We start from the raw sequence: 13,129 nt of genomic DNA on the forward strand, positions 1-13,129 counted from the left end.
CAACTGCAACTGCGTACTGCCTAACTAGCCGACTAGCCGGCAGTGAATCTCGAGTACGAACGCACGTAAATTCGTCCGGCAACTTGCTATGTTACTAGTAGCCTGGTCTTCTCTGTATACTAACATACCAAAATTTCGTTTTTTTTATGTGAAAAATAAAAAAGTTACAGGGGTGAGCCACTTTTGAAACACACCCGGTATAGGATATCCCTGCATGAGTCTGCTGATGAGCCAGATTGGTCTTAGTCTTTGTCTTGCACAAAAGGCAAAACAAATCAATATCAAAACTAGCATTATCATACCTTTCATAAATAATAATTTAAAAAAAATACGAAATTTTTACATACTTACCTCTTCCGCTACAGGGTGTTTCTCAAAAAGTAGCTGACCTCCTATAACTTTTTTATTTTTTCAGATAAATAAACGAGATTTAGTACTTTAATATATGACATAATTCGGGATAGATTGACTTATTTAATTGTTTTCGGTCAATTCCTGTTTCTTACCGGAAATGACTACAAGCGTTGATAAAAAGGATTGGGAAGATACGCTACCTAATGGGCGAATTCGTGACAAGGCTGATTTGATTTCCCCTTACGTCTCAAGTACTGTACGGTGGGGACAACAACCGTTCTGCGGTCAGCGTATAAAACACCTATTTTCTCTAATTCGGCCATCGAAAGCATATCGAGAACAGTGTGGATCTGAAAAGGACAGTGTTGCCATATTAAAATGTGTAATAAGTTTCACGAAAATATCTTTGGATGAAAAATCCGCGTTTATGTATTGAAAATGTATTCGTGTTAAATATAGAATAAACAACAAAAAAAAATGATAAAAATTATTTTATAGGTACTGAATATGTCGTATGATTGAAATAAGTAATTTAGTTAGCTTGGAAATGACGATTATTGAGATTTACCATAATATTTTACGTATGAGATAACAGCGATCTTCATTTCCAAGCCAACTCTGACGCCCTTCTTTGTTTAATCATATAATATTATATTAAAATGTTTAATGATAGAAAATCCGTATTATTAACGTATTATACCCAAAATCCGTAAATCTACGGATTAAACAGTAGTTCTGGCAACACTGTACACTAAATCCCGGATCACGGACAGGCTGACGGTAACGCCAGCTACATCTCGGACAGGTTTTGTGCCACGAAATCGCCCATAAGGTTGCGCATCTTCTTATTTCTTCAATCGACGCTACAAGTCATTTCCGGTGAGTAGTTTTGCATATTTCTAATGCTATGATTCCACAGGACAGGGCCGATGCGACGGGGCATTCTGCGACTACAGCGAAGCGGACAAATTGGAGTACCTCGAAGGCCTGATGAAGAGCGGTGTCAAAAACATCGAAATGGAATCAGTGCCTTTCGCAGCCTTAACCAATCACGCAGGCATCAAGGCGGCGGTTATTTGTGTCGCGTTACTTAACAGATTAAAAGGAGACCAGGTAAACCATATTAATATCTAAATAAAATACTAAAATAAATAATAAATAATAAAAACTAAATATAATAATAAAAATAAATAAATAAATAGTAAATAAATATCTAGTAAAATAAATATCTAGTGATAAAACTATAAATATTGTAAAGGTACGTCCATAGTGTACCGGCTTCCCGCTTTCCGGTGGCCGACGTACACTATCGGATAAAAGTAGAGAAACTTTTTAAAATTGAGTATTTTTTGTTAACGCAGGGACTGAGGCCATTTTATGCATTGTTAAAATTAAAGATACTTAAATAGTTCTTATTTAAATGAAATAATCATATATGTCTCACGAAAACTTAAGATTTTATTCACTTAAATATAAAACTATAGGGACAAAAATAGAGACACTAAAAATTAATATAAAAATTGCAAGTACAGGGTGGCTCGAATTCGACGCTCATCATTGGGATTTCGGAAACAGTAAGAGATACAGGATCGGTTAAATGGAGGCAAAGTTGCGCAATTTGATGCTCAATAAAATGCCGTATTGCATTTTTATTTTTTTTTGCATAAAATATTCTGGTAATGGAATTTTCTGTACGAAACGTCGACAAATATCAAAGTGACTATATATAGTGTTTTAAAAGTGATGAAAGGATTTAATTAAATTGAAAAAAAAATCAGGTCCGTATTTAAAAAATTAAGTTGATGATGGTCGCCAGAAGCCGAAACGTCAGAATGAATATTTAATCACACAGAGTTATAGAGCAGAAAAAGTGGCCATGAAAATGTGTTTTTCATTTTAAGTTATCTTAACAAATAAAGCCAGGAAACAATAGAAAATAAAATTGAAAATTCCGTTTTTTTTTCGAATATATTCGGAAGTATTCGGAATTTTTCAAAATGCAATACGGCATTTTATTGAGCATCAAATTGCACAACTTTGCCTCCATTTAACCGATCCTGTATCTCTTTTCGAAATCCCAATGATGGGCGTCGAATTCGAGCCACCCTGTACATAGTTGTTGCTAACCTAATAAAATTAATAATGGGTAGAGTAACCGTGATTAGCTATAACTTCACGACATCGCTTTGGCATGGAGTCCAATAGTTTTATTATGATATCTGGTTCAATAGAATTCCAGGCCTCTTTCAATATTCTTATCAAATCTTTCTTATTGCTAATGTAACTTCGTCTTACCCGGCGATCTAGTTCCTCCCACAGGTTTTCAATGGGGTTAAGGTCTGGACTTTGGGCAGGAAAGTCCAGACCCTAATCCAAAACCCTAATTTGTTCAGACAAAAACCATTCTTGTAAGACTTTCGATTTATGCCTTGGATCATTATCTTGCTGAAATATCCAGGTTAAAGGCAAATTATCATCAGCAAACGGAATTATCACCTTCTTTAAGATGTCCAAATACATAAATCGATCCATTGTTCCTTCTATTACATGCAGTGGTCCCATACCATAGTCCTAGAAGCATACCCACACCATGCAAGATCCACCACCATGCTTTAGTTTGCCTTAGTGACCACCATGCTTTAGTGGCCTTGGTATACTTTGAATCAAATCTTTTCTCTTCTGGGCGATGTATCCACGATATGTCATCCGCTCCAAATATATTGAATTTGCTTTCATCTGAAAACAGGACATTTTTCCAGTCATTCGTCGACCAGTGCAAATATATTTTTGCAAAGGTAAGGCGGGCCTTCTGGTTCTTCTTACTGATGAATGGTTTTTTGGCTGCTCTTCTGCTAAATAATCCTGCTTCTCTTAGCCTTCTTTGGATGGCCTTATGCGGATTAGTTAAGGCGATTTTTTTAATTATTATTTCAATTTTTTTCGTTTTTTTCCTTGGCCGACCATTTTTTTAATGGTCTTTAAGGAATTATGAGTTTTGAAATTCGAAATCGTTTTGCTAATGAGACTTATGCAAATTAAACATTGTGCCTATGTCCATTTGCCATACACCATTCCGATATGCGTTGATTATTTTTTCGCGAAGATCCTCAGACAAATATTTTCCGCGTGGCTTATTTAGTAAAAATGTAAATGAGAATATCAACAGTTTTCACCTTAAGCAAATAAAACTACTAAGTATAGTCAATTTTTATGTTGGTTTCTTTATTTATGTCCCTTCAAAAATGTGTTCCTTTGTGTCCGTTAACATTTTTTCGACAATTTTAACATTTGAAATTTTCAGAACAAAACGCGACGCCCAGTTCGAGTTCTTTTTTACTTAATTTTTACTACCCGAAACAGCTTTACATCACACAAACCTCGTACCAGTGTTTTATAATGTTTCAATAACTGCACTAGCAAAAAACTAAAATACTTAATGACAAAGCCACGATTTCAGTATTGAATTAATGCGATCAACATGAACTGTAACCGGGACGGCGCCGGGGTGAAATACGCAGCGAAAATTTCTGATTTCTGCCGTAAAGAGCGCTGCGGTCGGAATTTTTTGAAACCAACTGAAATGCACCAAGCCTATAGAAAACATTAATTTCTATTCTAGGTTTGTACTCCCAAAGAGGTTCTTAACGAATACCAGCTACGTCCGCAAATTCTAGTTGCGAGATACATAAAGAAATACCTGCAGACCAAAGGGCGACTCTCGTCATTTGAAGGGCACGGATCCATATGTGTGAAAAGCCCGAGAAGATTCAAACTGGTGCAACAGGAGTCGCAAACTTTCGAATAATACGTTTTTGGAAAAATGTCACACACAGGTTTTTTTATACGTTACACAAATTTTGGCCACAAACTACTACAACGGTATATATAACGTCTATCCAAAGAGAAAATGGATGATTTCAATAGATGATATCCACAAACTATAACCATTTACTTTTGATCTAAAAAATAAATTTAAAGAATAGTAAAAAAAGAATTTTTTCTTGTTGGACAGACAATTAACATATAATTTCATATCGTTTTTATACTAGATTTTACATTAATTAATACAATTGTATTAATTCAATTTATTCTAGATAAAACTATATAAAAATTATACAGGGTGAAAAAATAGTTTTCACTTTGGTGGGTGATTCTACAGATCAAAATAAAACAAAAAGTTCGTATTTTTGGAACATTGGTAACTGAACGGTTTTTCCTGAAATTTGGTACCCTTACACACATTTTAATGCCAAAGCGCATGGCGGTTGTGAAAAATTCCGTTAGGGTGAGAGTAGTGGTGGTACTTGGTTGAAATTACTGTATCTTCTCATAGATAGAGTAATTTCAACAAATGATATAAAAAGCTAAAACTTTTTTACGTAAAACAGGTGCTCTTCGTTTAGTTCCAAAAGATGAAAGGTTTTCAAGATATTTTTGTTTAAAGATTACGATGCATCGATTTTAGTATTACCACAGATTATACAGATTATAAACTTATCGTCAAAAGCATTGTTTTTCGTGGTTCCTATTTTCGGAGTCGCGCACTAGTTAGGTTACTAGTTTGCGCACATACCACGCCCACTTATGGCCTCTAAAATTGTGCACAGCGCCTGACCGGCCCAGTTATTACGCTGTTTAAACGCGAGTTTATTTTTGCACACAGAAATTTTACTCGTTTGCTCATCGTCATAAAAAACAATTTTCGTACCACGAATTAGGGACAAGATTTTTATCTTAGTATAGTATACCTAATCTGAAATGATAAAATGTAAAGAAATTTTAAATAAATTGATCTCCTGATTTCGCTAATGCTAAAATCGATGCATCCGAACCTTTAAACGCAAATATCATGAAAACCGTTTACTGTTTCGAAATAAACGAAGAGCACCTTTTTAGATAAAAAGTCTTAGCTTTAATTTTCATTTATTGAAATTACTGTATCTGTAAAGATAAAAAGAAGTACCACCAGTAGTACTCTCTACTCTAATGGAAAGTATCCTTTCAGGGCTGTTACGGAATTTTACACTATCGCCATTCGCTTTGGCATTAAAATGTGTGTGTACTCTTAGTACCAAATTTCAAGAAAAAGCATTTTAGGGCATTTTCATAGGAACTTTTTGTTTTATTTTTATCTGTAGAATCACCCACCGAAGTTATATACACTATTTTTTTGACACTCTGTATAATGACTGCTTTAAATTAACTTAAAAATATTAAAAGCAAGTAAATTATAAATGTAATCATTCACAAAGAACCAAGAAAAACAAATTTATTTTAAATAAGACTTCTTTAAATAGGACTTTATTTAAAACACTAGGATCATGTTTGTGGTCAAAATGGGTTTGTTAAAGAACGTAAAAAGTATCGAAACTAACACTGAATTTAATTTTCAATAAAATGTTAAAGCGATCATTAGGGATTGCTTTACTTTTTGCGAATTTAATAAATAAAACATATTGTTTATATTAAAAATATTGATTTATTTCTATAGTTAGTAACGTTAGCTAGGTTTTACTTTTAAGGGGACAATTAAGTAGCTGGGGCAGGGAACAGCACAAATAAACGTTTATCCAGAGCATTTTTAAAATCAAGTAATTATTTCCCACTATCAAACTCACATCTCTATACCTACATAATATGTGGGTATTGGCATATCTATAGAAACCGTATGTTCATAAACCAATTTTAAGGCATCCACAGACGCTCAGTTTTATCGCACACACTGCCATGCAAGCTAGACTTGTGCAGGCATGGCGGCACGTGTGTGACTTCCGGCCCACTGTGCCACTTCTTGGTCTGACATGAGCGAAGTTCTTCTTGAATTAAAAAAATGAAAACAGAAAGTAATAATAATGCCAAAATAGTTTAATACTTTACTTAACCCTTCATTTTTTTTTGTTCTCAATCAGTAATGAACATGAACAAGTTAATTTACTAAATTAGTTCAGCTCAACCACTTGTCGACTAACTATAAAATGACTAAATATAAATATTTTTTGCCTCATACTCAAAAACATTAAACATCATTGAGTTAAATTAAATCAAAATTTGTTTATAATGCACCCACTACTCTAAAATGAAACTGAAACTTAATGTAAACAGCAATATTTTTAATGTGCAATCTTCAATCCACAAAAAGGGAAATAAACAAGTGTGCTCCAACTATAGAGGTATATCAGTAACAAGTACCCTAAGTCGATTATACGGACGGATCCTTAGAGATTTAATAGAACAGGAATACCAACAACAAGAAGAGGAGGAACAATCTGGTTTTCGGACTGGGAGAACCTGTACCGATAATATTTTCTGTCTGAAACAACTAATAGAGAAAAAAAGTAGTATTGATCAGGAGACACACCTCATGTTTAATGACCTTCACAAAGCATATGATACCGTTCCAGTTAACAGACTATTCAAGGTACTACAGGACACCAACATTAACTACACCTTAATTGGAGCTCTGAAAAACTTGTACGAAGAATCGACATCACAAATTAAAATAGGCAACACATTATCTGGAAGATTCTTTGTCAATAAAGGTCTACGACAAGGATGCTGTGTTTCGCCCACATTATTTAAAATAGGTATATGTAGCAAAGGCCTTGAGACAATGGAAGAGAAAATGTAATGGAATGGGAATTAATCTGGGAGATACCTGTCTATATACTCTGCAGTTCGCAGATGATCAAGTTCTTATGGCCAACGATAAAGATGATTTGGAGTACATGACAAGGAAACTATAAGAGGAATATCAACGATGGGGTTTGGAAATAAATACAGGAAAAACTAAATATCTACCTATTGGTGCAGAACTACCTAGCGTACATCTAGAAAATGAAGAGATAGAAGCCTGCAATAACTACACCTATCTAGGAGTGATATTTGATACAACAGCTAAAGATGACAAAGAAATTAAAAAACGAATATCACAAGCTAGAAGAACAATTGGCTGTCTGAATGGAGCATTTTGGAGTAATGAAATAGGGAAGAAACGGAAGATCAATATATACGAGACCCTGGCAAAGAGCAGTCTACTTTATGGTGCAGAGACTTGGCGAATAACGGAAGCCAACCGAAAAAAACTGGAAGCGGTAGAAATGGATGCCTATAGAAGAACCTTAGGAATTTCCCGAAGAGATAGAGTCCGAAACGAAGAAATCCAACAGAGGATAGGAATAGAGGGATCTTTGGCAACCGACATCGAACGCCAACAACTTATGTGGTACGGACATGTCCAGAGGATGGATGACACACGACTTCCAAAACAAATTATGCAATGGATACCCCAACATCGAAGAAAACGTGGAAGACCTAAGAAGACTTGGAATGAGGGTGTCACAAGAGCAATGAGTGCCAGAAATCTAAGCGAGGGACAGTGGAACGATCGGAAGACGTGGAAGTTAGGCATCGGACAACGTCGCAAGACGTTCTAAACCGATATGTATATATAAAAATAGGAATATTTTATTAATTAGGTATGAACAAATATCAGTGTTCTTTGTTTTTAACCTTGGTACAATAAATTTGATCTGCTATAGAAGTTAAGAAACATAACAAAGCAGTACAGCGACAGAAATAAAAAAAATCTTTATTCTACAAGCGAACAGAATGAAAGACAGAAAACTATTTTCACTGTAAAAAAATATGTGTGTGCGCGACGGTCAGCACTACAGGTTAAACTGTGCAAACTGGCCTGTACACTCAGTTTGTGCTAAAGAACTGAGCGTCTGTGGGTGCTCTTAAACTAAATAGAAATTTCAGCCATTTAAACTTTTCAAATTAAATCTGAGTTCAGAACTTTTTCAGTTCAGGTTTCCGGACCGGAGCTGTTTTTCGGAACCGGGAATTTCGGTACCGCGCCTCTTAGGAACCGGGATTTCCCATTTTTTTTTGGTACTTTCGGTACTGACTAATTTTTGTTCACTGGTGGTACAGAAACTAAGGGATGGCTTATCAAAGTAAAATGGCCAAAAAATTGAGATTTTTAATGAAAATAATATTAAATTATTAAGTAATCAGTCATGAAAAAATTAGAAAAGAAGCAAGAACAATAAGAAATAGCATCATTACTTATTTAGAAGTGTTCGATTTCGACCGCTAGAAAGGATCAAAGGACTTTCTCACTTAACAAAAAAATATTTTTTTAATTAATGTTGCTGAGGCCCGGTTCTGTGATGGCCAAAAAGATCTGAATCCTAATTGGTAGTATTAATTAGAGTTTCGAACCGTACTAAAATATTTTCGTTCAACGATTGTGGAGTTCGCCAATCAGCAAGCAAGGAATAAAAAGGCTAATTTAAGACTAAAATAATATTAAATTATTAAGTCATGAGAAAAAAAGAAAACACAGCTTAAAAATTGCATCAAACAACATCAACCAACCTCGAAATCAACTTAACTAAATTAGAAAAAAAAACTTAACATTTTCAATTAAAGATGCAAATGCCTATAAAATCATAACACAAGAAAAATATAACTAATACATTCAGCAATACTATACTAAATAACAAAATAACATATTTAAACTTAATAATTGCTAATAAACATTATAGAAACTTCAAAATAACTTCAGAAGTAAGAACAGTAAGAGATAGCATCACTACTTATATAGAAGAGTTTGATTTCGACCGCAAGAACGTATCAAAACTCTTTCACATGTAACAAAAAATATGTTTTTAATTATTATTACCGAGTCCTGAAAGTACCGAAAGAACCGGGAATTTCCGGTACTTTCGGTACCGGGATTTCCCGGTTCTGAACCCTAGTACCCGTGTTCCATAAAAATATCTATAAATTCCGAGGACATTTAAATTGAACATTAAACAAGAACATCGTGAATATATTGCCAATGCAGAGCAAAGTTGAAATTAAAATATAATCTCGTTACCTATTAAATCGTATTTTATATGAAAAAACGGTACTGGAATCTTCATTAAATTTCTTCATATCCTCTTCCTGAACTTTACTATCAGAAAAAGAGACTGCCGGTTCACTAAACACTTTAAATATGCTCTGAACGATAAAATAATATTAAAACGCGTTAAAACTAAAACTATTGTATTTCAAACATGCTATAATTGTTATATCATATTTAGACTAGAAATTATTGTTATTAAGTACAGGTAACGTTTTGAGAATGCTACTTATTGCAAGTAAAATTGCTGGAACTGGGGAATATCACGTAGATATTAATTCTTGTCTGAAGTGTTCTTTGGGGATATATTAGTTATTGGTGTCTTTTGCATATAGGATATTTAAAAAGCACAAATATTCTCTCATTTTCAGCATTTAAAATACATTCTCAAACACGTTATCGGCTATCATGTCAATGACGCACTAAAAGTATTGTTAGTTGTTAAGCAAGAAACCCGTAGAAGGTTTTGAATTTTTAGGCAAGTTATTTTTTTAAACTTAGTTTTTTTACTACTAAAAAAAAACATGGAAATAATGAAATATATAGCCGGAGTGATCGTAGTTGAAGCCTAATTACAAAAAAACTAATTTAAAATTGACACAGGGTGTCCCAGGAAACAATATAGAATACAGGACTATAGGAGAAAAAATTTAGTAAGTATTAGATATCTCCTAAAACCGTAAATTAATGTCTTGAAAACTCCCAAGGTACTATTTCCGACTAAAATACCCTGTAGAATCAAAATTAATATTTGTTTTTTATTGAACGCCTATGCTAATATGTAATTAATATTCACAGAATTATCTGGAATGCTCTGTATATCTATAAAAAATGTAAAATTTAACAGTAAAATGATTGACTGAAAACCATAAACGTATAAAACATACAGAACGTATAAAAGTTTATCTTTAGAAGCATTAACTCAATACCATAAATTTTTGACCTCACTTTTTATAAAGCTTTGGTTTTAAGATAATTTCAAATTAATAAAATGTATAATTAAGACTGTCTTCTGATTGTCTTTTATGACTGATTGGTTGGAATCAGAGCTGCAACAAATCAGTTTTAAAATGATTTAAGTCTTAAGTCAAATTCAACATAAAGTTCAAATGATTTAAATCTTGAGTTTTTGACTTAAATCATTTTATTTCAAGTCAAGTCATTTTTGTAAAGACTTAAATCAATATAACGTTATTTAAGTCGTTTTTATGACTTAAGTCTATACTTTTGACTTAAGTCATGGTGATCTGCATCTGATTTTGTAGTATTTTATTTATATCCATTACAGTTTAGATGTAATCAATACATGTCTATTAAAAAGTGGTGATGTGTTTTGATCACTATGTAATATATCGATGGCATTTTAAGGTACTAATATATTCTAGATAAATTTCTTTCGTTCGTCTTTCGGGTTACATAACGGTGTCGGGGATTCACTTAAAAGAGAACAGACTCACTATGCACGCATCGTAACACGACGAATAATTAAAACCGGTTCCGAAAAACTAATATCTTATTTGCTAGTAGTATTGATCATTGTTTTTTTATTCTGCTGCTTGGCTGCCGCCGAATAGTTTAAAAAGAAATGCTGCTGTTAAAAATGCATCATAAAAATATATAAATATCTGATTTATTCCGAAATAGATAAAGACTTAAATCTTTTTAATGACTTCAATCAAATCTTTTTCTATTTTGGAATAAGATTTAAAGCACAAATCATTTTGAAAAAGACTTAACTTTTCTGTGAGCTTGCAGCTCTGGTTGGAATTCATAGTCTATCAAAGTTTGTAAAAGAAGTCAAACATATCATTACGAGTTAAAGCTTGATTTGCATGCATCCGTTGTCCGACGATACGATGATACCATATTAATTTTATTGGTAGAATTTAAAGACTTTGATTGGTTAGAAAATAACGCAGTTTTAAAATTTATTGCATTTTCATGCCTCCGTTTATCGGATATATGTTGGTGTTATTTTATATTTTCGTTTCCATAACGATTTTGCTATTTTACTTATATTTTTATTAAGGTTAGATTAAATTTGTCAAAAAGTGTCAAAACGTCCGTTATCGTATGAACGGGTCCGTTAATTGACAAGCTTTAAAGCCGGAGTTTCATGCATTCGAAATCCGATGGTACGACATCCGAAATTTGAATTTATCTTGTGAAATAAAAAAAGCCTGTCACATACATCCGAAAGTTCGTTCCGAAATTTGACAGTTTTGACATTTAGACCTGTCATTCCTATCAACAGTATCAACATAAATTACATGTATTATTGGAGAAACACTTATAAAAATAACTTCCTCGCCAAATATCCCGAAATTACCCACTTCCCACTAAACTTGATTTTAAAAACCAATGTTTTCAAAAAAAGTGAGGTTAAAAGCACACGATATCGTACAAAAGTTAAACAAAATTTAACTTTATACGACGTCGGACGATTAGTTAAAAATATCGGATAAAAAGTGGTGTCAAAATATTTCGACCAATAGGAGCACCGTCGGATCGTCGTGTCATCGGATTTCGGATGCATGAGACTCCGGCTTTATACGTTGATACGATGGTCCGACGATGCTCTGATTGGTCAGAGCGTTTTCGCGCCACTTTTCATCCGTAAATATTTTACTTCAGCCCGTCAACGGACCCGTTCATACGGTAACGGACGTTTTGACACTTTTTTGACAAATTTAATCTAACCTTAATAAAAATATAAGTAAAATAGCAAAATCGTAATGAAAACGAAAATATAAAATAACACCAACGTATATCCGATAAACGAAGGCATGAAAATGCAATAAATTTAAAAACTGCGTTATTTTCTAACCAATCAAAGTCTTTAAATTCTACCAATAAAATTAATATCGTATCAACGTATCGTCGGACAACGGATGCATGAAAATCAAGCTTAATTAATCTTGTTTATATCAAATTAAAAGAAAAGTTACTGTTTACAATTGTTTTAACTCTATCTCTAATCACTCCAACAGACCCATTAAATTAAAATTAACATAATTACATATCCTTTTGTATTAAAGATTTCCAAACTTCACTCTTGAACGTGTGTATCCAGATTTACACTTTCCTCGTAATGGTTTATCTACCATAATTAATATTTGTAAATTTGATAAAAAGAGTATAAATCGATAAATATAAAAATTTAAACTTAGTAATTTTCGAAATAAGATATTTAACTATATATCAACATTATACTAATTATTAACTCTGTCTATTCTATCATGCCAAACGTTTTCACTTTCAATAACACACTATTTTTACATTCATCGGTGTTCAAATAGAATGAACACTCTGCTGTTTGACATCTAAATCACAACAGCTGCAAAGTTACACTTAAAGAGTATTTTAGTACAGTAGAGTTCTGTAAAATACCTTTACCTTTTACAAACTAACTATAGTGGAGCAACATTACTATTCTATTGACTTTCCATATTCAAAAAATGCAATAATTGATCTGTACCATAAATTGACATCTCGGTCTCCTTGTTGCAGTAAAAAAGCTTAGTTCTTATTTAATTTTTCTGTTTCTTTTTCATACAGACACCAGGTATAACTATTTTTCACACAAAAGAGGCCGCCAAGAAATAAAATCAATATTTGACTGAGCAAAAAGCTCCACTGTAACTGTATACCCGCCACCTATGGTGGATCACGTGTTCCTTATTCATCGAATACTTTCATTATATTGGTCAGAAATTGAGTGTTTGTTCTAGTCAACCAGTGGCGTAGTGAAATTGATGAAATTGTTAAAAAAATAATTACGTCATAGGTTTGGTGTTTTAAATTAGGTGTTAAACGGTGTCGTTTATGATTGGATGTTACGTAATGACAATATATTGTTAA

General features: G+C 33.1%; 2 protein-coding genes across 6 annotated transcripts in view; both read left to right on the forward strand.

Annotated features, from left to right (window-relative positions):
* LOC115884539 (uridine phosphorylase 1) overlaps nucleotides 1-4,331 on the forward strand; it is a 57,884-nt gene extending 53,553 nt beyond the window's left edge. For all 5 annotated transcript variants that reach the window (XM_030903147.1, XM_030903145.1, XM_030903146.1 and 2 more), the window contains 2 exons: nucleotides 1,274-1,467; nucleotides 3,974-4,331. In XM_030903147.1, the coding sequence (XP_030759007.1) occupies nucleotides 1,274-1,467; nucleotides 3,974-4,159 (380 nt within the window). In that variant the 3' untranslated portion in view covers nucleotides 4,160-4,331. The remainder of the gene's footprint in view (nucleotides 1-1,273; nucleotides 1,468-3,973) is intronic.
* Nucleotides 4,332-6,430: 2,099 nt separating this feature from the next.
* On the forward strand, nucleotides 6,431-7,787 carry LOC115884580. Its single transcript, XM_030903203.1, has 2 exons — nucleotides 6,431-6,938; nucleotides 7,165-7,787. Exons 1-2 carry the CDS (start codon nucleotides 6,431-6,433, stop codon nucleotides 7,785-7,787), a joined length of 1,131 nt encoding a protein of 376 aa, XP_030759063.1.
* Nucleotides 7,788-13,129: the final 5,342 nt, after the last annotated feature.

This window comes from Sitophilus oryzae, unplaced genomic scaffold, assembly GCF_002938485.1.
Source record: "Sitophilus oryzae breed Bouriz unplaced genomic scaffold, Soryzae_2.0 scaffold_302_pilon_pilon, whole genome shotgun sequence".
Classification (NCBI taxonomy): Eukaryota; Metazoa; Arthropoda; class Insecta; order Coleoptera; family Curculionidae; genus Sitophilus; species Sitophilus oryzae.

Excerpts from the sequence above, each read along its gene's own strand:
- LOC115884580 (XM_030903203.1), top strand. The coding sequence starts at position 6,431 with ATGAAACTGAAACTTAATGTAAACAGCAATATTTTTAATGTGCAATCT. Across the intron at positions 6,939-7,164 it reads GCCCACATTATTTAAAATAG|AACTACCTAGCGTACATCTA; the intron begins GTATATGTAGCA and ends CTATTGGTGCAG.